At 39.6% G+C, this 27,528-nt stretch overlaps 1 protein-coding gene across 1 annotated transcript in view; it reads right to left on the bottom strand.

The window, feature by feature from the left end:
- Positions 1-27,528, bottom strand: part of LOC136875736 (lipase 1) — a 222,707-nt gene that overhangs the window by 90,861 nt on the left and 104,318 nt on the right. The window contains exon 7 of the mRNA XM_067149308.2: positions 7,668-7,749. Within this exon, the coding sequence (XP_067005409.2) occupies positions 7,668-7,749 (82 nt within the window). The remainder of the gene's footprint in view (positions 1-7,667; positions 7,750-27,528) is intronic.

The following is a 27,528-nucleotide window of genomic DNA, read 5'->3' as shown; positions in this document are numbered from 1 at the left end:
AGTTTCTGTTTGCATATACAGAGAAGTGTCATAATACTTTTGATCCGATTCATTGATATAATTTTTGCCCTTGTGCGAAGTGTTTGAACTCGAATATCTCATGATGACACAATTTTCAGTTTCCCTTTTTCCTCTTCTCTTCCCAAAAATCTCGTCATCCTTTGGCTGTGCTCCCGTTTCCTTTGTTCTACCCACAATATTCCTGTCTTCTTCTTCTCATTTACTATAAATTTTATATTCCAAATTATTTTTTCTGTCTCCTATCATTTGCCTGTTGATCGCCACTTGCCTTAACTCTTCCTCTATTCCATGATACCAATTTGTTTTCTTGCTTGGACTGTTTACTACATCAAAGATTTTCTTTGTAAAAAAGTTAGTCTTCATTTCCTGATCATGTCTGCGAGTCTGTCAGTGTGCTTGTACAGCTCTTCGGTAGGTCATTTCATCCATTTGCCATCTCTGTGTATTGGTCCAAATATTTTTCTGAGAATTTTACGTTCTATTTTTTCTGACGATGCCTGATGCTAAAATGGTGGTCGTTTCTGACGCATACAAAGCTCCTGGTAATACGACTGTTTTGCAGTGTCTAAGTTTGGCCTGTCTAGATATGCTTATTATTATTATTATTATTATTATTATTATTATTATTATTATTATTATTATTATTATTATTATTACAAGCGAATGGACCACTAATGATCACGCTACAACTTCATTTCTTTCTCTTCATGCTGATTTTTCTCTGTGTCCAATGCTCCGTCAAGCGTTCGCTGGTCTGCTTTCGTTGTTCATCTGTCCAGGCTCTTCCGGTCTTCTTAGTTCTTTCTGCGGCTTGAAACTGTGTTCCTAAACGTATTCCTTTCTAACAGCTGGACTTCCGAGATGCTAAACCTTTCGATATCCTTCCTCGTTTCCTTAATCCATGCTGTAGTGGTCTTTTTTTCTCCAGAAGTAATCAAATATCTCTTTGGTAAGTCTGCTTGCGTTCATTGTGTACAGATATCCGAGAAACGCCAGTCTCCTTTTCTTCATGGTCCCTGAGATTCTTTACACCTACTGGTAAAATTATTATTATTATTATTATTATTATTATTATTATTATTATTATTATTATTATTATTATTATTGGCCATGATCGTCAAGGTGTTGAAGTCTAAACGGTCCGACACCGAGGATAACCGGTTCGAGTCCCGTTAGTCGAAAAATTTTCAACATCAAAATATTGGTCATTAGGGTAAGGGAGGTGATGGTATACAATTTCTAATCACTAGATTGCCTGCCAAAAGCCCGGATTAAATGCCAAACCTCTCCGCAGTGCTCATATAGAATGACGGCATATGACGCTGTTGATGGTGATTCGTCCGTCGGATGGGGACGTTAAGCCTTGAGCAGACCCCTTAGTGCTATTCGACAGGAGTAGGCTACGTGCCGGCTCCGGGTTTCATCCTCTCCCTTCCTACTATCATACACGTTATTCATTTCATGTCATTAACTCCTCTGATGTAGTTGACGTCAGGAAGGGCATCCGGTCATTAAAACCCACCACGACAGATACATCTCACCTTACCTCATGCCCGACCCCGTAGAGAAACGTGATAAGGGTTAGACAAAAATTATTATTATTATTATTATTATTATTATTATTATTATTATTATTATTATTATTATTATTATTATTATTATTATTATTATTATTATTATTCAAGGTTTGTGTGGATCGCAGAGATGAAAGAATTTGCTGGCTTGAATGGGTGGATATAAGATAGTCAGAAGATTGATTTAAAACTTTTAAGCCGGGCTGAGTGGCTCAGATGGTTAAGGCGCTGGCCTTCTGACTCCAACTTGGCAGGTTCGATCCTGGCTCAGTCCGGTGCTATTTGAAGGTGCTCAAATACGTCAGCCTCGTGTCGGTAGATTTACTGGCACGTAAAAGAACTCCTGCGGGACTAAATTCCGGCACCTCGGCTTCTCCGGAAAAACGTAAAACTTTTAAAATTAGAGCTATATTTCTTTCTCTTCTTGTTTTTTCTTTCTATTCACAAGTTAGACTTTACAAATTCAGGTACTAAAATTTAGCTCACAAGCTAGGTAACAACTTTTAGAAAATCAGAACAATCAACAAATAAGAAATTAAAGCTTGAGCTTGCAGCTCCCTAATTACCAATTTTTGATGAGCACATCTGCTCCCATTAACAGTCAAGGTGACGGATCTCCCATTTCCTTTACATCAACAAAGAGCGTTATTGCTCTATCAGTTTACACTTAGGAATCTATTGTTAATTTTTTTTTTTTTGCAAGTTGCCTTTACATAGTTCTTATGGTGACGATGGGACAGGAAAGGGCTAGAAGTGGAAAGGAGGTGGCCGTGGCCTTATTTAAGGTACAGCCCCAGAATTTGCCTGGTGTGAAAATGGGAAACCACGGAAAACCGTATTCAGGGCTGCCGACAGTGGGGCTCGAACCCACTATCTTCCGAATACTGGATACTGGCCGCACTTAAGCGACTGCAGCTATCGAGCTCGGTTCTATTTTTAAAATTTCCAAGCCTATTAAAGGCACAACCAACATTTTACAAAATCGAACACTATTCATTGTCCTAAATGCTCAACAGTCTGATATCATTACCATGAAGAGAATGAAATAGAGTTTAACAGGGTCAGCGAGTACAAGGCCTTTGGCAAAAACTAAAGGTTAAAGTTACTGGTCCAAAAATCAAACTAGTGAGGAGGCGGACAGCTGCACTCCTTAAAATTTACATTATATGTATAAAACCCTATTTGGGCTTGTGGCCCGACGTTACACAGAGTAAGCCTATAGCCTACTACAGAGGTAACTAGATGGAGAAAAATATTTAAGATGCAGAAATTACAAGATAGAAAATATTACAATCATAGTCACCTCAGAATCAAGTTGAGAAGGAATACGGGATGGTACATCACTCTCTATTCCCTGATTTCGGTTAAGTCCTTTCGACTAGTTTTTAAATTTACATTCTGAATTTTAAATTTACATTTTAGGAAATAAAGCTACATTACTAAGGACTTGAAACCTTCCCCTTGAACAAGCCTTCAAAGCCTATCACATGGCTATACGGAATCTGCCATTACCTTGAGCTGGTGGACCTCCCGAAGATGGACGAGGTGCCCCCGTCTTCGTTACTAACACACACTCTGTAGACTGGAGCGATCACAAGGACAACTTGGTCCCAAAAGTGCCGGCTTTTATAGTAGGGGGTAAAGTTCCAGAAAACTCCGGGCTAAGGCCCGACACACCCCCAATGCTTATCGGATAATCAAATAAATACACTGACTGACAGAGCAAATGCAACACCAATAAGGAGTGGTCAGAACTTTATGCCAATTGCAGGGTAGACTGACGTCACTGAGGTATGCTCATGATGTGAAATGCGCCGCTGTGCTGCGCACGTAGCGAACGATAAATGGGACACGGCGTTGGCGAATGGCCCACTTCGTACCGTGATTTCTCAGCCGACAGGCATTGTAGAACGTGTTGTCGTGTGCCACAGGACACGTGTATAGCTAAGAATGCCAGGCCGCCGTCAACGGAGGCATTTCCAGCAGACAGACGACTTTACGAGGGGTATGGTGATCGGGCTGAGAAGGGCAGGTTCGTCGCTTCGTCAAATCGCAGCCGATACCCATAGGGATGTGTCCACGGTGCAGCGCCTGTGGCGAAGATGGTTGGCGCAGGGACATGTGGCACGTGCGAGGGGTCCAGGCGCAGCCAGAGTGACGTTAGCACGCGAGGATCGGCGCATCCGCCGCCAAGCGGTGGCAGCCCCGCACGCCACGTCAACCGCCATTCTTCAGCATGTGCAAGACACCCTGGCTGTTCCAATATCGACCAGAACAATTTCCCGTCGATTGGTTGAAGGAGGCCTGCACTCCCGGCGTCCGCTCAGAAGACTACCATTGACTCCACAGCATAGACGTGCACGCCTGGCATGGTGCCGGGCTAGAGCGACTTGGATGAGGGAATGGCGGAACGTCGTGTTCTCCGATGAGTCACGCTTCTGTTCTGTCGGTGATAGTCACCGCAGACGAGTGTGGCGTCGGCGTGGAGAAAGGTCAAATCCGGCAGTAACTGTGGAGCGCCCTACCGCTAGACAACGCGGCATCATGGTTTGGGGCGCTATTGCGTATGATTCCACGTCACCTCTAGTGCGTATTCAAGGCACGTTAAATGCCCACCGCTACGTGCAGCATGTGCTGCGGCCGGTGGCACTCCCGTACCTTCAGGGGCTGCCCAATGCTCTGTTTCAGCAGGATAATGCCCGCCCATACACTGCTCGCATCTCCCAACAGACTCTACGAGGTGTACAGATACTTCCGTGGCCAGCGTACTCTCCGGATCTCTCACCAATCGAACACGTGTGGGATCTCATTGAACGCCGTTTGCAAACTCTGCCCCAGCCTCGTACGGACGACCAACTGTGGCAAATGGTTGACAGAGAATGGAGAACCATCCCTCAGGACACCATCCGCACTCTTATTGACTCTGTACCTCGACGTGTTTCTGCGTGCATCGCCGCTAACGGTGGTCCTACATCCTACTGAGTCGATGCCGTGCGCATTGTGTAACCTGCATATCGGTTTGAAATAAACATCAATTATTCGTCCGTGCCGTCTCTGTTTTTTCCCCAACTTTCATGCCTTTCGAACCACTCCTTCTTGGTGTTGCATTTGCTCTGTCAGTCAGTGTACTAGAAAATTTTGATTGGCAGAAAAATAAATATACACATTTTTTCATTGGCCAACACCTTGAGTTGGCGGGGAGAGACACAAGGGTGATAACTTTTGAAAATTTAAAAAAAGAAACGCCAAACATTCCAGTTTAGGAAAACTTTACATACAACATTTTTCTAGAAATGTAATAGTTCATCCTTACACCAGAGGACACAACATAAGTGCATAGTAGCGATGTATGTTGAGAAAAGTTCTAACTTGTTGCAGTAGTTGTTGCAAATTTTATATTTCAGATGGCATTCTCCAAGGCACTTAATTTGAATGTGCGAGACGGGTGTACCTCCGGTGCAATTATTATTATTATTATTATTATTATTATTATTATTATTATTATTATTATTATTATTATTATTATTATTATTAAATGCCATTGCTGGCAAGACCTAGTTTTTACAGTGCACTATGTCCTCTGGTAAGGACTAAAGCAATTTTGTTACATTCATTGATCTCTCTCAGTCTTATTCTTTGCTTTGACAATATGAAAGTGACTGAGGTATGAGTGATACTAGTAATGTCATTCCTTATACAGCCAGTCCCTGCGACAAATGGTATGAAAATGTTGCTCGCAGGGTCGGTTGGTGCATGCATTTCAGTGGGCTTGGCAGTCTGATAAGTAATGGTAAATTCTGACTCAGTGAGGAAAGCAACGGGAAACTGCCTCACTCCTCATTTCACGATTACGCCCCTTCAGTGATGCATAGGCTATCTTTGACAGCTAATGACGGAGCTGTTGAGGATCCAACCAGCCTTCGGGTGGAGGATAGATACATTCTTGATTTGTAATGCCCAAATAAGGACCGTGTATGAATTTATTGGCACTCTTCTTGGTGTTCCTTCTTCTCTTTCCAGCATCTCTTCCTCCTTTCGCTGTGTTACATCTTACGTTTTACAGTCCATCCTTTATTTAGTCAGGTGGGCTTTGCAGAAATTTGTGTTTCTGAATTTTATTATATCTTGAATTGCTTTTTCATCAATGCTAATTTCGTTTAGGACTCCACTGATTTCTTTTAGCCAATGATTGTGATTTTTCATTGATAAGGCTAAGTTTAAAATTTCCTTTGTGAGCCTGTGATCATCCGTTCTATATATGTGACCATAACATTTTAATCTCCGTTTGCTGTTTCCTGTTTTTTCTGTAACTTGATAGATTTCATGTGATTTCTATTTCATCCGAATTCCATTTTCGCACATGGTCCCTCTGTGCAGACTGGGCCAATTATTTTCCGTATAATTTTTCCTTCTTGCTTTTCTCTATATAGTTATGAGTGATCTACCGCCGATAACTAAGGCTTCCGATGCATATTATGCTGCTGGTTTTATTCTTCTTCTTATTAATCTGTTTACCCTCCAAGGTCGGCCTCAAGGGCAGTGTCCTGGAGTTTCAGACTTTGGATCGGGGGATACAACTGGGGAGAATGATCAGTACCTCGCCCAGGCGGCCTCATCCGCTATGCTGAACAGGGGCCTTGTGGGGGGAAGGGAAGATTGGATGGGACAGGCAAGGAGGAGGGAAGGAAGCGGCCGTGGCCTTATGTTAGGTACCATCCCGACATTTGCCTGGAGGAGAAGTGGGAAACCACGGAAAACCACTTCCAGGATGTCTGAGGTGGGAATCGAACCCATCTCTACTCAGTTGACCTCCCGAGGCTGAGTGAACCCCGTTCCAGACCTCGTACCACTTTTCAAATTTCGTGGCAGAGCCGGGAATCGAATCCGGACCTCCGGGGGTGGCAGCTAATCACGCTAACCACTACACCACGGAGGCGGACGCTGGTTTTATTCCTGTACTATAATGTCTTAGTTTTGTTTTCCAAGATATATATATATACATTTTTTTTTTTTTTTGTTAAATGTGTTCAAGTGATTTGATATGCTTTCAATCCGGAAGGATGAATGATTTCTCCAAGGTATTTTAATTGATTTACTTGAGAAATTTGTGCACATTTATTCACCATAGTTTGCCCATCTGGAAATCGGGAGGCTTCTTCCATGTACTGGGTTTTTTCATGTGATATCTGAAGTCTTGTTTTGGCTGCAATTTCATGTAGGTTTTCTTGCCTATTATGAGAAAGATGTGTCAGGTCTGCAAGAGCAAGAGCAAGAGCAAGAGCAAGAGGATCAGTGAAAGTGGAATCCACATGAAATAAGGTACAAGAAAATAGGCTAATATGTTATGGACATGTGCAGAGAAGAGAAGAGGACTCCTTAGGCAATAATAGTTGGAAATCAGGAAATTGAAGGGTCAAGAAAGAGAGAAAGGCACAAAATGAGATGGAAAGACAAGGTAAAATGGGATCTAAGAGGGAAAGTTTGGAAGAGGGAAGCAACATTGGACAAACATTTGTGCAAGAGAAGAATCGACCAAAGTAACGCTGACGCTGCGTGGATATAGGCTGAGATTAAGATTATTGTTACTATGATTATTATTATTCAATTTATTTTGGAGGCTCCTAAATGCAACGCAACAGAAACAGTAGAAAGTTTGAAATATTACTCTGGTGGAAACCAATTGGAGGAAAATAGAGTGTGATTCTACACGGCTAGGAGTGCAAATATTGCGGGCCCTTTCAATCGAGCAGTATGTTATCTCACGAGTGAGTTGGCCGTGCGGTTACGGGCGCGTAGCTGTGATTTGTTACCGTTTATTCCCATATTCACACCAGGAAAATGCTGGGGATGTACCTTAATTAAAGCCTTGATCACTTCCTTACCAATCCTAGCCCTTTCCTATCCCATCGTCGCTATAAGACCTATCTGTGTTGGTGCGGTGTAAAGCCAATTGTAAAAAAATAGTCTGTTATCTGACAGTTTATGTTATATACTGATCTAAAGCAGAACTTTTCGGTTGCTATCACATACAACCAGAATATTTATTTAATTAAATTCAATACTGGCACGTACCTGTTGTTTCAATTTGTGAGAAATGCAGAACGGTTTTGGTGGAAACGTCGGCTAAGAGATTCAGATACACCGGCAACATCGTCTGAAACAAAGCACAAGCAGGAAGTTTCTGTGAAAAATGCAATTCTTTAAATATGTGGACAAAACATTTTATAGGTACTAAACTTCTATCTGGCCCCTTTCAGAGTGTCCTTCATTGCGCCAACCATGTGAAGAGAGAAGATTCTGAAGTGATTGGTAGTGTGGTGTATCCAGTCTCCGATCCAGAGAATCGTACCTCATGCAGTTAAAATGCCCGCCCGTTTGGAAGTCAAACCCAGTGCAGATTGAACAGAAGGCCAGTATCTTGACAAACCGGCCACTCTTTGACATCTAGGAAAAAAATGAAAATTTGGAAACTGGCTATGTACGTTTACATGTACGTAGTAATAGACAAACTAACTGTAGTAAGGAAAATAATAGTAGCCTACAATATGATAATCATAATAATAATAATAATAATAATAATAATAATAATAATAATAATAATAATAATAATAATAATAATAATAATCTTGTGAATATTTCTGCCTGGTGCAGTACTTGTAATGTAGATCCTCTGGCGATCGTGGACGGTATCTGCCCTGTATAGGAAACTGTGTGCTGTTGTGATTGAGAATAGTGTCGTGAGTGGTGTGTGAGTAGCGGGAATGTTGGGGTCAGTGCAAACGGTGTCCAGACATTTGCGGTCACCGCAAAATCACGGACATTTGCGGTCAGTGAGATGTGTTTGTGCCTGAGTTATTTCGGTTGCAGTGCGAGAGGTATCTGCCTCCGGAGAAGTGCGGTCATCGCTCTAGTCAATCAAAATATGTGCACTCGAGTTTGGAGGTTGTTTATGAAATACCCAATAGGCTAACAGAAAAATTCAATAGCACCATCATTTTTTCTCATTTCATTTAACGTTAATTCAAATAGATTTCTAATTTTTAATTTGTGTTTGATAGCAGGTGAAACGTAAAAAATGCACTGTTTTAAACGTGTTTCATCAATGTGGCAAGCCTGTCATTTCTTTGGAAACACAAAATCATGCAACTTATAAACAAAGTATAAAGCATCCCATTGTGTTAAAAGTTGGAATCGATCAGATGACGGTTTTCAATATCGAATTATGTTGGTGGTGAGAGAAGAATATTGTTCTCGAAGCGAGCGAGCAGGACCCCAGGCAGGTTAGGGGATACCCGAAGAGTAGTAGGGCAATGTATGTTCTAAAACAATGGGAGCTGAATCAGCATTTTCCACGAGGTCATTGACCCTGGCAAGGTCATTGACCTCTAGTACCACGAGCTGTTGCTTACAAACAAGACCACGTGCTTTTGTTTACAAACATAAGCAAGTGTTGGGCGCGGAATTTGCATAAGTGGGCAACCCTATCCTCACTGCTGTCATCCTGACCGGTCCTAACCTCACCCCACGTGCTTTTTTGTTTTGACAGGTGTGTGGCGCGGAATTTGAATAAGTGGGCGAGGCTAACCTCACAGCTGTCATCTTGACAGGTACTAACCACATGCTTTTGACAGGTGTAAGGTGCGGAATTTGAATAAGTGGTCGAGGCTAACCTCACAGCTTTCATCTTGACAGGTCCTAACCACGTGCTTTGACAGGTGTGAGGCACGGAATTTGAATAAGTGGGCGAGACTAACCTTACATCCGTCACCTTAACTGGACTTAACCACGTGCTGAGACGTGCAAGAGTGCAAGGCAAACCTCAGAGTATTTTTATGCTTTGTTGATTTCGGGGGGTAGTCCTCTCTTCTCAGCCCCCTTACCAAAAAGAGGGGATGGGTGAGTGGTAGATAAGCTCTGTCTCTTTCCGTAGATGTCCACCTCCTTGGCGATGAGTCCTCTACCAAAAAATATTGCTCCGGCTAAGTTGCCAGAGCTTTCTGCTTTGTGCCATGAGCATCTCTATTTATACCATCGTTGAGTGGGTGTGGGGTGCGCAGATCCGCTCGCAGTAGAAAGGGTAATGCGTGCGCATCGACTGGCAGTTGTAGCGCTCTCTGGTAGAAGAAAATGTAAACTCATCTCGAAATTTTACGATGGTCGATGCGCACGCATCGACTGTTGATTGTAGCGCTCTCTGGTAGAGGAAAATTTAAACCCATTTCAAAATTTTACGATAGTCGATGCGCACCCGTCGACTGGCGATTGTTGCGTTCTCTGGTAGAAGAAAGTATAAGCTCACTTCGAAATGTTACGACTGTCGATGCGCGCGCATCGACAGACGTTTGTTGCACACTCTGGTAGAAGAAAATGTAAACTCATCTCATGTTTTTACGATTGTCGATGCGCGCGCATCAACTGGCGATTGCAGCGCTCTCTAGTAGAAAATGTAAACTCATCTCAAAATTTTACGATAGTCGACGCGCGCGCATCAACTGGAGATTGCAGCACTCTCTGGTAGAAGAAAATGTAAACTCATCTCAAAATTTTACGATAGTCGACGCGCGCGCATCAACTGGAGATTGCAGCACTCTCTGGTAGAAGAAAATGTAAACTCATCTCGAAATTTTACGATAGTCGATGCGGCGCATCGACTGGCGATTGTCACGTTCTCTGGTAGAAGAACATGCAAGCTCATCTCGAAATTTTACGTTTGTCGATGCGCGCATCGACTGTCGAGGCGACCTACGCGTTGTGATGTTGATTACAACAACGCTGTTACCAGCGCAGTCTGTTGAGACTTTTCATACAGATCACTCTCATTTTGTTTCCTGTCTACATGTAACTATGTAACCAGCTTTTTTTCCTTTTATGCCCTATAGGTAGTTAACTAGTAAGGTGTGGTTTTACGATATTGTGAAGGTGTAAGAAAGAACATTAGCACTAACTACATACTAAACACTTTCTGTTATTCTTGAATCATCGGGCATGTTGTCCATTCGTAAGCGATCTGCGTTTTTTTTTTCCTCGGACTTAGAGAGAGATCCACTTCTACCGCAAAAAGGATAGTATCCTGGAGGTTTATACTCTAGGGTCGTGGGATACAACAAGGGGAGGTTGAGTAGTACCTTGCCCAGACGGCCTTGCCAGTTTGTACTTTCTAAAAATTAGTACTAGGAGAAACAACTAACGGTAAAACTGCACACAAGATAGTAAATGTATGCGTGTGTGTAGTTAGGCTACTATAACAGTACAGGTCATTAAATTTAACGCCCGTTGCCGACTTGTGTGTGTCGGTCTGTCAAAATAATAATAATAATAATAATAATAATAATAATAATAATAATAATAATAATAATAATAATAATAATAATAATAATAATAATTGTACCGGGGGAGTTCGCCGTCAGGTTAGGGGCGGGTGGCTGTGAGCTTGCATCTGGGAGATAGTGGGTTCGAATCCCACTGTCAGCAGCCATAAAAATGGTTTTCCGTGGTTTCCCATTTTCATACCAGGCAAATGCTGAAGCTGTACCTTAATAAAGGTCACGGCCGCTTCCCTCTATCTCCTTGGCCTTTCCTATCCCATCGACGCTTAAAGACCTATCTGTGTCGGTGCGACGTACAGCCACCACCAAAAAAAGTAATCAGTAACATCTAACCGTAAAATGCGCGTAAGATAGTTATTGTATGTGTGTGTAGTTAAGCTACTATAACAGTGCAGGTCTTTTGATTTATCGCCCGCTGCCGTCCTGTGTGTTGTAATATTACAGTAGGCTCATTTGAAAAATGATGACAGGAGGGTTATCTTACCGTGAAACTTTGCACAAAATGGTAATTGAGGCCCAGGTGTTTTGAATTGACGTCCGTTGGCTCCTGGGCGTCGTAATAACCATAACTTGGTAGGCTGGTTATCTAAATGTAAAACTGTGCCCTTTCCAAGATGATGAATTTGCGAGCAATTAGGCCCCCCTTATAACAGCGCGAGTGGTCTGGATCGCGGGCAGCTGTAAAAGCTTGCATCCGGGGTTTGAACACTACTCTTAGCAGCTCTGAAGATAGATTTCCGTCGTTTCCTATTTTCACTTCCGCCATACCATGAAAATTCATTAAGAAGCAATTTCTAATTAGTAATAGCATGTAGCCTCCCTCGGAGAAGGCCTGGTGCAGGTTCAAACCGGCACCATCCGCAGGGCAACATTCTTAGGACGATGGGCTTATAACCTTAAACACCAAAATGGTGAGAAGATTGATTGTGTATTCACCTCCAGGAGGGGATTTAAGCGAACACCTAAGAGTGACCAGATACAAGAAAATAACAACAATAACAATACATCACAAAGAATAGCAACTCGGAGAAGAAACACACACTTACCCTTAAAGAAATGGAAGAGTAGCTTAAGGCCGTGGACAAAATGGAAAATGAACAGTGACAGTGCTCCATTAATTCACGAAATGAAAATCCACACCATTCTAACACAAGGTAAATGTAATTCATAAAGATAAATTAATTGCAACTACACCAAGGGAGGATATTAAAGAATACTAAGTAAAAAAGATTATTAAGGAAACTCAAAGGCACAAAATAAACAAATGCTCAATTAAGTAGGTTAGCTAAGTGGAAAACCAAAAATTAATAATTAGCTAATTCAATTAATTAGGTTAAACCTAAAAGGAACCAATAAGCTAAAAAGGACAAATTCAATTAGGTTAACCAAAGGGAAATGAATAAATTTAAAGAGAGTTGTCCTCCAAGAAATTAATTAACCAATTTCAACCAAAGTTACACTCGAGCACGTGACCGGCCACTTATGATGAAATACTAAAAATGAAAAAGAAACCTACTACTAATTACCGCCAGTTACAACTTACCAGTTTCGGGAAAGTACTTTCTTTTCAGGTACTATGAGTCGTGGCTTGACTCTGAATTCAACTAAACTGGTTATCGCAAGGGCGTAAAATAATTTTCCAGGTAAGAACACGAACGCCCCAAAACGCACACAAAATCAATAGGGTGCGCCAAAAGTAAATAATAAGAGCAAGGGAGGACCGAAAAACCAAAATCCGATTAAAAATTCACAGGCAAGAAGTACCAAAAAACTACAACACCCTGACACAAGCAATTTGCAAGCCTTCACAACAATGCCATCAATCAACATCTCTATGGCAACAACAACAACAACAAGTCCAGCCAAGGCGTAACGAAACAGGCCCGTTCAAAATATATAAAAAATAAATACCAAATGAAATAAGCCGACAAGATTAGGTTAAAATAAATCACAAGGACGATCAAAAATTAAATTTAGAAAAGGGGAAGTTGATTTAAACAAGACCTTGCGTAAACCACCTTAGTTCAACAACACAGTGTTTAACAGTTAATTCGTACCCAAATACACTGACTGACAGTGACAATGCAACACCAAGGAGGAGTGGTTCGAAAGGGATAAAATTTGGGGAAAAAATAGAGACGGCACGGACGAATAATTGATGTTTATTTCAAACCGATATGCAGGTTACACAATGCGCACGGCATCGACTCAGTAGGATGTAGGACCACCGCGAGCGGCGATGCACGCAGAAACACGTCGAGGTACAGAGTCAATAAGAGTGCGGATGGTGTCCTGAGGGATGGTTCTCCATTCTCTGTCAACCATTTGCCACAGTAGGTCGTCCGTACGAGGCTGGGGCAGAGTTTGCAAACGGCGTCCAGTGAGATCCCACACGTGTTCGATTGGTGAGAGATCCGGAGAGTACGCTGGCCACGGAAGCATCTGTACACCTCGTAGAGCCTGTTGGGAGATGCGAGCAGTGTGTGGGCGGGCATTATCCTGCTGAAACAGAGCATTGGGCAGCCCCTGAAGGTACGGGAGTGCCACCGGCTACAGCACATGCTGCACGTAGCGTGGGCATTTAACGTGCCGTGAACACGCACTAGAGGTGACGTGGAATCATACGCAGTAGCGCCCCAAACCATGATGCCGCGTTGTCTAGCGGTAGGGCGCTCCACAGTTACTGCCGAATTTGATCTTTCTCCACGCCGACGCGACACTCGTCTGCGGTGACTATCACTGACAGAACAGAAGCGTGACTCATCGGAGAACACGCCGTTCCGCCATTCCCTCATCCAAGTCGCTCTAGCCCGGCACCATGCCAGGCATGCACGTCTATGCTGTGGAGTCAATGGTAGTCTTCTGAGCGGACGCCGCGAGTGCAGGCCTCCTTCAACCAATCGACGGGAAATTGTTCTGGTCGATATTGGAACAGCCAGGGTGTCTTGCACATGCTGAAGAATGGCGGTTGACGTGGCGTGCGGGGCTGCCACCGCTTGGCGGCGGATGCGCCGATCCTCGCGTGCTGACGTCACTCGGGCTGCGCCTGGACCCCTCGCACGTGCCACATGTCCCTGCGCCAACCATCTTCGCCACAGGCGCTGCACCGTGGACACATCCCTATGGGTATCGGCTGCGATTTGACGAAGCGACAAAACCTGCCCTTCTCAGCCCGATCACCATACCCCTCGTAAAGTCGTCTGTCTGCTGGAAATGCCTCCGTTTGAAGGTGGCCTGGCATTCTTAGCTATACACGTGTCCCGTGGCACACGACAACACGTTCTACAATGACTGTCGGCTGAGAAATCACGGTACGAAGTGGGCCATTCGCCAACGCCGTGTCCCATTTATCGTTCGCTACGTGCGCAGCACAGCGGCGCATTTCACATCATGAGCATACCTCAGTGACGTCAGTCTACCCTGCAATTGGCATAAAGTTCTGACCACTCCTTCTTGGTGTTGCATTTGCTCTGTCAGTCAGTGTAGTTTTTACATTTTTTAAATGAAGTTAAAAATTTTAAAAAGCCGTCGATAAAGCGCATTTTCCAGAAGCTTAGATCAAGTTTTGGTCATACAGTAGAAGTTATTAGCCGAGCAAACACTCATTTCAACACAAAAGTTATTATCATTATTAATAGGTTGAGACGCGATGTATCGGAGGTTCAATTTAGAGTTCCACTGAAAAACGAATCCTATTTTCTTCTTCAAAAAAACACTCACCATGGTTTTTAAAGAAAAGAACAGATAACTTACAGTTTGCAGGATACCAGGCGTGCTTTACACGAGCTCAAAGGACGCTACCTTCCCATCGCCGAAACTGCAGAGATTAGAAGGAAATTGCGGGTAAACCAGCATTGATCACAAACTTAAATTTAAAGGGAGAACAACTCCACAAAACTCAATGGCTACAATGCCCGTAATACATTAGTCCTATCCGGGGTCGATTCCCCACAGCCACAGACACAAACACCTCTTCATGATGGCTGCCAATCTGCTCGCTAAGCAGAGTCGTTTCGCCAGGCAGCTCGCAACGTGTGCACAGTTTGCCTCAAGCAGTATCGAGAGTTCAAAAGGCTAAACAAACAGCGCAGCACTGCGCGGATTAAGTTGAAGCGAAAAGCCAAATATCACACGAAAATGGCAAGGTATTTCACACCAAATGAGATACGGCAATGTCCATTGTCAAAGTTCGTTGCACGAATTTCTAATGGTGCAGATACCAGTGAAAAGGTTTTTCTGAGGAGGTTCGTTACACTAAATACCGTCACAAAGTTTTATTTAACTTCCTTGTAGGCTGTTTCATCTAAATTAGAAAACAACACATATCTTCTTAGTTTTAATGATATTTAATTGCATATTATATTACGTAAAACATCAACGCACCTATAGCAGCCAGCCCGCTAAAGATTTTGCCACAAATCCCTATGTCGGCAACCGAGAATAGTTAGCGTTACTTGCAAAATAATAATAATAATAATAATAATAATAATTGCATGAATTACCAAGCAAAATCTTCTTCTCTGGCTACTCCTGTCTGACGTCTATGGCGTATCGTTTTTCGTTTGTGAACAAAAGACAGGAGTGCAGTACTTGTACGCTGCGCAGTTATGCATAGACATTCGCTCTGTTCGACTGTGTATACCAGTGATTTTTTAATTGTAAAATTCAATAATTATTATTCGTTAACTGTGGTGAACAATTATATTATCTCTCTCTCTCTCTCTGTGTGTGTGTGTGTGTGTGTGTGTGTGTGTGTGTGTGTGTGTGTGTGTGTGTGTGTGTGTGTGTGTGTGTGTGTGTGTGTGTGTGTGTGTGTGTGTGTGTGTGTGTAAACGTGGAGGTTGACTCAATCCACTGTACACATCCTTTATAAAAATGCTGACGGATAATGAACTTTGATCGATAGGGCATATATGAGCGGTCAATCAATTCTCCCCTCTCTCACATTTATCAAATCAGCTTTCGCGACAAGTTCAGTTAAGGTAAGCACGTGTGTTATGTTTGTAAAAGGAATATTTATTTTTAAATGTAAAAAATGAAATATATTTTTACGATTTATTTCCTTTTAGAAAATCATCATCATTATCATCGCCATCATCATCGGTGATTGTTATCTGCTGTCTACTCTTATCATCAAAAATCTTGTGTCTTGATTTTTCTACAGGTCATCTGAAGGAATTAAGTTGTTTTTAAAATGTATAAAATATTATTATAATTATTATTTGATAATTTTTAATTCATTTTTCTTTTTATATATTATCTTTATTTTGTATAAAGAAGACACATAATATCAGAGCGACAAAAGCTGTATGAAAAAATCGTTTAGTGATTGGAGTATTTTTAGCTGTATCCTCATCGCAGAAAAGAACTGGGGTGCTTTGCTGTAACCCCTTTCGCCGTGTACATCATTTAACTTTTAACGTATGTTTTTATCTTTTTATTAAACAACCACGTGTTTGCTAAATGTAAAAAATATCTAATATTAGTATTTGATATTTTAGAAAAATGGAGAACGTAAACAATCTCGGACGATACACAGGCACACCTAACAGAAGATTAACTATCTTCCTGCTAAATCAGTTCGGAGTTATTTCGCTTCAGATATTATGTACAAGATTTGGAGATAGAATATTATGCTGCTGTGAAGAATTTAAGGTATTTCTACCTAACGGATTTAATACGCTAACCAATAGTGAACTTCAAAATATAAATCAATGAACAATTGCCTTATCAAATCATGGATTAGAAAGCAACACATATATTCGTAGTTTTAATGATATTTAATTGAATATTATATTACGTAAAACATCAACGCACACATAGCATGAATTGAATATGAATTAACTACATATTTTATTATTATTATTATTATTATTATTATTATTATTATTATTATTATTATTATTATTATTATTATTATTATGACATAGCATCTAATTGTGAAACTATTAATACATATTTTACATCACGTATAATAAGTGGTATTATAAAAAATTCTATGAATATTTTAGATCCAAATTCGTTTTTAATATCATGCTATGTTTTTGAAGATAAAGAATCTTCTTTGCTAACTACACATTCTGCACTTAACACAAATGCTTCACTTGCATGTACATTTATTATTTTTAAAGATGATGTTAAAACTCATGAAACTTTTTATACAACATTAAAAATGACAAAGTTGTTATGTTCTGATAATATTTCAGAATGGTTTCGTAAACACATTGTCGTCGAATTGCTTTAAAAATTTCGAAAGTTTGAAGAGGGTGCGAGCAGTAAAGCACTGCAAATTATTTCTCATATTCAGCTTAATGTCTGTAAGTTTGATCCATTAATTCAGGAAGGCAATATATCCCACTTCCAAAATCGATTGCAGATAAAAAGGATATTTTCAACATTCAGAATAATGATGACTATTGCTTTTTACGGTGTGTGGCAATGGCATTAAATCCAGCAACATATAATCCATCAAGAACGTCACAGTATGAAGATATGTTTATTGAGTTGCAACATACGTTAAATTTTGATGATGTTACTTTTCCATTGACGTAACAAACATTACTAAATTTGAGAAAAACAATCCTGATTTTCCCTTTTCTGTGTACGGTGTAAAGAGTGAGAGCATTGTAGGTCCACTTTATACAGTTTCTTCACCTAAACAACATCATATTCATCTTTTGTATGTTTGCAGTGAAAACACATGTCACTACTGTCTTATAACGAACCTTTCACGATTGTTAAGCTCTCTACTTTCATCGCACACAGAAAAGAAGTTTATATGTTGTAACCGTACAACAGGGTTACAGATTCCATTCAGTATTTATTATTATTATTATTATTATTATTATTATTATTATTATTATTATTATTATTAACCCGATTCATTAGATTTTATATATTCTGTTTCTCATCATTTAGACTGTAATAATTAGGTATCACGTATATTATTGTATTTAATCATAGGTTAAGTGAAATTTATTTGTAATTATTCTGTATTGTAGTAAGTGAGATTTGATGGTTTCATATTGTCATGCCGTGGCTTGTAACTCTGGCTAGATGAGCTGGCATAGTATTTTGCAATCGAGGCTATGTTTAACTGTGCAAGTAGATTTCCCGGTGACGCATTCAGCCTAGTCATTCTCAATCCGCTTGGGTACGCTTAGACGACTCATGACTGATGACATCAGTGCGTGAGCACGTGATTGCGACCAAGTGTCAGTATTCGCCAGCTACTGTATGTGGAAGTGGAAGGGATGAACAGTGAGTAGGGAGATGAGTCGTCATCGCGAAGTGATATAAGTTGTTGCAACAGTGGGGAGAGGTATTCAGATCATATCGTTCAGTTCATAGTATTCAGTTCATATGATTCGAGTTCATATCTATCAGATAATATGTAACAGTCAGATGTATCAAATGGAAGAAGTGGTTTTCGAGTGATGGTCAGAGCTAAGAGTTGTGTTTGAAGAAGTAATAATCGAGGAGGTCTACAAGTGGTGGTTGTATCCGAGCAGAGACGGGTACTATGCAGATAAAGAAACATCATCTTCTTGTGAGGATGGACTTCACAAGATGTTTCAATAATATTTTCCAATTTCTTATAATATATTGAGTGGACGTAATTACATTGGAGCTCCCTACACGCGTACATGGTATGTAGGCCAACTCCTTGTTATATAAGAAGATAACAGCAGACGGCTCCCGACTTCAGCTCATAGGTTTTCCCAAGAATTTCAAGTTCAACAGCGGTGAATGCAGACATCAGGTAATTAAAGCATCAGACATGTTATGCATTCATAACATGAAGAAGAATGTAATCAGCGGCGATATCACATCTCACTTCAAGTTCATGCCAATAGCTTTTTTTGTTTAGATTAAATTTTCCTTTTATTAGTACCGCAAATCTCACGATATATTTCTTTTGTTAAATTAAAAGACGTCAATGTTTGTTCATTGTGACGTAAATTACAGTCATAAACTCAAGTTTTATTTTAATTATAATAAGTGATTCCAGTTCCATGTACAATCCTCAATTGTGGAAATGCAACAGTAATTTAATATTTTCCTGATCCATATCCCTGTATATTGCCAGATATGTGAGTTTATCACCTCACGCCTTGAGATAATTGATATAAGAGGTATGTTCTACCGAATTTTGTTGTTTTTCTTAAAAAAGCAACTGGCGCTCAAACAAATGTTATTTATATTGTGTGGAAGATATGAAGGTATAAGAGTAGTGGTTGGAGTAGCAACAACGTGTCGCCAGCAACGTGGGACTTGAAAGGTTCAGAAAAAGTGTTTCTGAATGGCAATATACATGGATGAGTTCTTTTAATGAGTACGCACATGTTAAATTCACCGAGTAATGTTAGGAAGGTCATTTTGTTGAAGTTTGTATTTAAGGGGTAATGTCAGAGGAATTGCAAGGGGAAATAGCTTTGAGATCGCGAAAAATTAGTAGGAAACCGAAGATGGACAAGGATAGCAATATGCAGTCAGGTGATGAGGCTGAGGTTATTGTGTCCAAGGAAATCCAAGGTGGTAACATAAATAGGAAGTTGGTGACTAAGGTGGGACCTGCTGAAAGTCAGAAAATAGTAGAAACTGAGGAAAACGCTGTCACGCAAGATCAAAGTAAAGGGGTGATTGACTTTGGTTTATTTAATTTGCTTATGTCCAAAATGACTGAGCAGAATAATGCTATGAGTAAGAAAATTGAAACGGTCATTAGTGAGAAAATTGAATCTTATGAGTGAGAAAATTGAATCTCAGAATAATATTATGAGTGAGAAAATTGAATCTCAGAATAATATTATGAGTAAGAAAATTGAAGCGGTCATTAGTGAGAAAATTGAAGCTCAGGGTATTAGTATTAATAAGAAGATCGATGATGTTAGTAATAAGATAGATCATAAGGTGTTAGAAATAAGTAAGCAAATTAATAATTTAGAAAGTAAGGTAAATAGGGAGTGTAGTGACATCAGAGCTGAGATGGAATTGGGTCGGAGCAATCTCTATACGGAAATAGAGCAAGTTAGCGAGACATGCATCAAACAAGGGCATAAGATTGATGAATTAGGTGCCAAGATCGAGTCTAATAAAGGAGAAATCAATGGGTTAGTAGAAGAAAGGTTTGAAAAGATAACCAATACAGTGGGGCAAGAAACTAGGAAATGTATTAGTAGGGTAGAACATGTGGAAAGAAAACTTGGAGAAGTAGGTGATCTAGAGAGTGAACAAAACTCATTATCACAGAAGGTGAGAGAATCGGAAGAAAAATTACAGGAGAAATTAAGAAAAATTGAAGAAAAGGCTGAGGAAACATTGGAAGAAAAATTTCTGAGTTGCCAGAGAGTACTCCAAAAAGAAGTGCATGATAGTAGAAATGTACGTGAAATAATTGTAAATAATGGTTTAATCACTAGAGATCATGATTTACCTAAGTTTTCTGGGAAAGAATTTAACCCGATGGAATTTATGAGAGTAGTAGAGAAGAAATTTGCTGTTCAATTAAGAGACAATATTATTAGCTGGGAAACTGTATTGGATATCTTATCTAATGCTTTCGTAGGAGAGACTAAGTCTTGGTTTCAAGTATATAAAAGCTCGATGTCTAGTCTAACTGAATTTAAGGAGAAATTCATGGCTAAATTTTGGAGTGAAGGTGTTCAGAGTAGAGAGAGAGTTATGTTTGGCAGGTATAATTCTAACGAGGGTGTAAGAATGACAGAATATTTTTTAGCTCATGTTTTGGTGTGGAGAAATTTAGAATGTATTGGACCTGAGGCTGATATAGTTAGACTTATGGCTAAGCACTATACCGATAGAATAAGAGAAGCTGTTTGTATGCAAAGAGTGGAGACTATTAAGGAAATGGAGATTTTGTTGGAAAGTTTTGATGCTTTAGGTAGTAGCTTGAATAATAGTAGGACACTAAATAGGAATGTAGAAGGAAGGGGTAACCAATCTAATAATCAGGATAGGCCTATGAATAATCGTAACTACAGAAGAGAATATCAGGAGAGACCTAATAATAATTTCCACAGGGAGAGCAATTATCAAAATAGTTCGGAATATTTCAGGACTGGGAGGCGTGATTATGGTAATCAACCAGAAGCTGGGAGGCGGGAGAATACAGGCCATAATAATAATAATAATGACGCTAGAGGAAATAGGCAACAGGGGAGGCCGACTGAGGTGTGTAACCAACAAGTCGTAACCGAACCAAGTACTTTAAACGCGCAACGGACTGTATAAACAGGTCACTGAGACAGTCCGTAAATGGTGAGTTCACGTATAAGGTAGATAAGTATGTTAATGTCGATCAGCCTATAGTTGTAAGTGAACATGATTGTGACCTAAGTAGCAATAATTCAAATGTTTTAAGTGACGACTTAATCGTAGACAATAAATTTTATAAGTGTAATTTAAATTTAGATATAAGGCAAGATTTGTTAAGTGATCTTATATTATGTAATGAGGATAATTTAAGTAGTGTTACTGTTACACCGACGATTGAACTGCTGATATGGGGCAGAAAAGTTAAGATTTTGTTGGACTCTGGTAGTGAGAAGTCATGTGTAAATTCCAAGCTGTATGAGGAAGTTTTGAGAGAGAAGTATGAGGTAGCGGAAATTCCAGTGAGGAATACGTTCATCGTAACAGCTGTTGGAAACAAGTCTCAAAGAGTGAATAAACAAATATCTGTCCCCATTATCATAAGTGGAGAATGTATTTTCCAACCATGCTTAGTTGTGCCTAATTTAGTTTATGCCGTTATTTTAGGTACTGACTGGTTAACGTGTCACAAGGCTAAATTAAATTTTGATCTGTGTAATGTCAATCTTATTTGGGGAAAGAGTAGCAGAGAAGTCAGGTTACCATATGATGTTTTGTCAGAAATTAGTGCGAATAAAGTGTGTTCTAGTACGGAAGAGTCTTATGAAATTCCTAATATTAGGAAAAATATTGATGTCTGCCATGTGTCTATACAGAGAGATTCTAGAGGTGAATTGTATGAGACAGTGGAGAAATGTAATTTAGCGGAAAGTCAGAAGGATGAATTGTGTGAATTATTGATATCACAGAGTGATGTTTTTAGTGACCGGCCTGGTAGAACACATCTTTACGAACAGAAATTTAATGTTATTGATAACTCAACTTTTGTAGGATCGAAATATCCCATTCCGTTAAAATACGCTAGCGCTGTTGAAGAGCAGATTGACATTATGCTAGATTATAATATAATTGAACCATCATGTAGTCCTAATTTAAATCCACTTGTTATTATACCTAAGAAGGATAACACGGTAAGATTGTGCATTGATGGCAGATTAATGAATATGAGAATTGAAGCCGATCAGCAAAGGGCGGAGACGGTAGAGGAACTTATTCAACGTTTTGAAGGTAGAAAATGGTTTTCTACTTTTGATTTGTCGTCATCTTTCTGGCAAATTCCACTTAGAGAAAGCGACCGTCCGCTTACGGCGTTTGCATACAAGAATTGCTTGTATCAGTTCGCCAGGGTGCCTTTCGGGACCCGTACTTCATCTGCAGCATTAATTAGGGCCATGAATAAAGTATTAGGGATAGATACGGATAGTTTTGTGACCATGTACATAGACGACATTGTTATAGCATCCCACACGTTTGAGGAGCACATGAAACACTTACAGATTGTTCTACATAAAATCAGGGAAGGGGGATTTACATTAAAACTGAGTAAATCGACATTGTGTTCACAACAGATCACATTTTTGGGGCACACTGTATCTGAACAGGGGGTAAAACCGGAACAGACGAGATTAGACAAGATAAACAACACTCCTACTCCACGTAATGTTAAGCAGTTGAAATCTTTTCTGGGAATGTGTAATTACTTTCGACGTTTTGTGGGTATATATTCTGCGCTGTTAGAGCCGTTTCGTGAGCTATTGAAAGGAGGTGCGAAGTGGAAGTGGAGGAAAGAACATGATGAGGCTTTCCAGAAGTAGAAGGATGGATTTAATGAAGCAGTTATGTTGAGATATCCTATGTCAGATCGTGAATTTATTCTCATGACTGATGGGTCAGAGAAGGGAGTTGCTGGATGTTTATGTCAGAGAGATGATAACGGCAATTTAGGCATTGTTTCCTTGGCAAGTCGTGGGCTCAGTATGGCAGAAAAGAGATATACGATCACTGAGATTGAATTTCTTGCAATCATGTATTCATTAAGTAAGTTTAGAATGTATGTTTTAGGTAATAAATTCGAGATATGGACTGACCATCAGGCCTTGGTATTCTTAAATACTTATAAACTAACTAGTAATCGTATGACTCGTTGGATTTTAGCCATAAGTGAATATGATTTTATGATACGTCATATTAAAGGGAAAGATAATGTTATGGCTGACTTTCTCAGCAGGTATCTCCCTAAGGAGGAAAATACTGTCTCTTTAGAGGTGAAAGAAGGTATTTTGATTTGTGTTGGCTCGATGACTGATAATACTGCAGAAAGAGATAGACTTCGTTATCTGTTGTCCGAGCAGGAAAGAGAAGAAGAGTTGGCGGGACTGTTGACCTCGCTTAGAGATAAGGAACCAGGTACTGTTCTAGAGAATGGCAAACTTACGTATAAATTATGTAATGGTTTTTTCACTCGGAAATGTTATTCTGGGAAGTTCAATGTATGTGTACCTAAAGCCTTACAAGAGGATATGATTTGGTTTTATCACACGGAGCTGGGTCATTTTGGAGCAAATAAGGTCTTATATGCGATTCAGGGTAACTTTGTGTGGAGGAATATGGGAAGGCACGTGAGGAAAATACTCGCTACGTGTGATCTCTGCCAACGCTCTAAGCACCCGACTAGACTTCTAGAGGGGCCCAGGCAGGCTGTTATTGTTGACAGACCCGGGAAGCTTATTAGTGTTGATCTGTTTGGACCGTTAGTTAAATACAGATATGGTTACCAATTTGTTTTGTCTTGATTGATGCCTTCAGCAAATATGTCAAGATGTACCCATTGAGGAAAGCTACAGGGAGGGGTTGTCTCAAACAGGTCGTGGACAGATATATTCCTGAATTCGGATGTCCCCTCAGAATACTATCTGATCATGGCAGCCAGTTTATTTCGAAGATCTGGAATACCAAACTAAATGAACTGGGGATCAAAACTATATTTTCATCGGTACGTTGCCCGCAGAGCAATATGGTTGAAAGAACGATGCGTGAAATAGGACGTATATTTAGAGCATATGTGCATGACAAACACAACTCGTGGTTTTCACAGTTGAGTAATGTCGAACGTTGGTGTAACATCACGTTGCACGAGTCCACTGGATTTACGCCCTATGAAATTCATCACGGCAGGAAGCCAACTGATGAAATTGCGAGTATGTTAGGCTTGGACTTGGGAGAGGAGAAAACTAAGGATTTTTATATCCAGCTGGCTAGGGAGAATTTAAAGAAAGCAGGAGATAAACGTATTCGCCAGCAGAAAAAGACTACATTGGATGAATTTGAGCTTGGTGACAAGCTTTTACTCAGAGTGCCACTCCTGTCATCAGCAGAAGCTGGTCAATTTTCTAAGTTTTTCTTGTTATATCAGGGATACTTCACCGTAGTGAAACGGATTGGGAAATGTGCTTATTCATTAGAAGACAGGGAAGGAAATATCGTAGGCACATACAATATAAGAAATCTTAAGAAATATATCATGTGAGTTTGTTGATTAATTTTCATTATTATGTTAATTCACCATGTTTTATGAAGCTGGCATTGCGAGCAGGACTTCAGTGAAATTAGCGTGTGTTGTGATAATAAGTGAAGCACGGCAGTGCAATAAACTCCAGTGCTTGGAGACAGTGTATATAATGAAATGTCTTCGAGAATTACTTTTGGACACTCTCAATGAACGTTTGAAACGACAGAAGTGAGAAAGTAATGTAATCTCTGTATATAAATAATACTGTATAATCAAAGTGAAAATGATAATTGATCAATGTTTTATATATGTAACAACGAACATCCAGATGGATGGCATTTTTATACATGTATCTATGGTGTACTCGATTTCAGGTGATTATGTATATATTTCATGAATCAATCGATTCAATTAATCGATTATTTCATGAGGGAGGCGTTCTTTAACCGTACAACAGGGTTACAGATTCCATTCAGTATTTATTATTATTATTATTATTATTATTAATATTATTATTATTATTATTATTATTAACCCGATTCATTAGATTTTATATATTCTGTTTCTCATCATTTAGACTGTAATAATTAGGTATCACGTATATTATTGTATTTAATCATAGGTTAAGTGAAATTTATTTGTAATTATTCTGTATTGTAGTAAGTGAGATTTGTTGGTTTCATATTGTCATGCTGTGGCTTGTAACTCTGGCTAGATGAGCTGGCATAGTATTTTGCAATCGAGGCTATGTTTAACTGTGCAAGTAGATTTCCCGGTGACGCATTCAGCCTAGTCATTCTCAATCCGCTTGGGTACGCTTAGACGACTCATGACTGATGACATCAGTGCGTGAGCACGTGATTGCGACCAAGTGTCAGTATTCGCCAGCTACTGTATGTGGAAGTGGAAGGGATGAACAGTGAGTAGGGAGATGAGTCGTCATCGTGAGGTGATATAAGTTGATACAACAGTGGGGAGAGGTATTCAGATCATATCGTTCAGTTCATAGTATTCAGTTCATATGATTCGAGTTCATATCTATCAGATAATATGTAACAGTCAGATGTATCAAATGGAAGAAGTGGTTTTCGAGTGATGGTCAGAGCTAAGAGTTGTGTTTGAAGAAGTAATAATCGAGGAGGTCTACAAGTGGTGGTTGTATCCGAGCAGAGACGGGTACTATGCAGATAAAGAAACATCATCTTCTTGTGAGGATGGACTTCACAAGATGTTTCAATAATATTTTCCAATTTCTTATAATATATTGAGTGGACGTAATTACATTGGAGCTCCCTACACGCGTACATGGTATGTAGGCCAACTCCTTGTTATATAAGAAGATAACAGCAGACGGCTCCCGACTTCAGCTCATAGGTTTTCCCAAGAATTTCAAGTTCAGCAGTGGTGAATGCAGACATCAGGTAATTAAAGCATCAGACATGTTATGCATTCATAACATGAAGAAGAATGTAATCAGCGGCGATATCACATCTCACTTCAAGTTCATGCCAATAGCTTTTTTTTTGTTTAGATTAAATTTTCCTTTTATTAGTACCGCAAATCTCACGATATATTTCTTTTGTTAAATTAAAAGACGTCAATGTTTGTTCATTGTGACGTAAATTATAGTCATAAACTCAGTTTTATTTTAATTATAATAAGTGATTCCAGTTCCATGTACAATCCTCAATTGTGGAAATGCAACAGTAATTTAATATTTTCCTGATCCATATCCCTGTATATTGCCAGATATGTGAGTTTATCACCTCACGCCTTGAGATAATTGATATAAGAGGTATGTTCTACCCAATTTTGTTGTTTTTTTTAAAAGCAACTGGCGCTCAAACAAATGTTATTTATATTGTGTGGAAGATATGAAGGTATAAGAGTAGTGGTTGGAGTAGCAACAATGTGACAGATGCTTGCAGTACTTTTCACCAGAATGCATATTAGCTACACGCTTAGTTTATTGTACAACACACCCAGCAGTAAAGCTTATTCTTCCAAATAGTGAAAATGAAATTTGAGATACATTATTGACAGGAACCTGTTCCGTTTACTGTTTATGCATATTTCGAATGTTTTACAGTACCTTTTCATCGTTGTCAACCTGACTTGTCTGAACCATATACCGATTATATACAGAAGCATACACCGTTTTCTGTAGCATACAAAGTTGTTCATACGATTCGTCATTATCGTATTTTAAGTTGTATCGCGGAGAAAACTGTACTGAATGGCTGTTAAATGAATTACAAAAGTTAGCACATCGCGTTCATTTTCTTATATCACAACCAGTTCCAATTCAAATGTCATTTGATGATGTGCTTATGCATGATGAAACAGATAAAACAGTCTGTAAAGAATCTATTACCTTCTCAGAGATTAAGGTTAGAGATCACTGCCAATTTACTGGAAAACATCGTGGACCTGCACATGAATCATGTAAAATTTTATACCGGGTTCCTAAATTTATTCCTTGCTTTTTTCATAACTAGTCTGGTTACGACTCGCATTTCATCGTTCTCAAATGTGCACGATTGAAATGCATAAAGTTCAATGTAATTGCACAAAATCATGAACGTTTTTTATCATTCAGTCAACGTGTAGGTGATATAAGCATTCGCTCTTTATATTCATATACTGTACATTTATAAACTTTGTCTTGATACGCTTGTAAATAGACTTTCCAGCGAGGACTTAGAATATGTTCATGAGTATTTTCCATATCCTGAGAAATTTAAACTTTGTATAAGGAAAGGTATCCTGCCATATGACTATATTCAAAGTTTTCAAACGTTAGACGAAACAAAATTACCTCCTTAGTCTGCATTTTCAAGTGTATTAAATGAAAACAGTACACCATCATCATATGAAAAGCATAAAATATCGATTTCAGATGAAGGCTATTTGCATGCATATA

This window comes from Anabrus simplex, chromosome 6 (genome assembly GCF_040414725.1).
Source record: "Anabrus simplex isolate iqAnaSimp1 chromosome 6, ASM4041472v1, whole genome shotgun sequence".
Lineage (NCBI taxonomy): Eukaryota > Metazoa > Arthropoda > Insecta > Orthoptera > Tettigoniidae > Anabrus > Anabrus simplex.
Note: the sequence above shows the minus strand (reverse complement) of the source record. Positions and strands in the feature narration are given on the sequence as shown.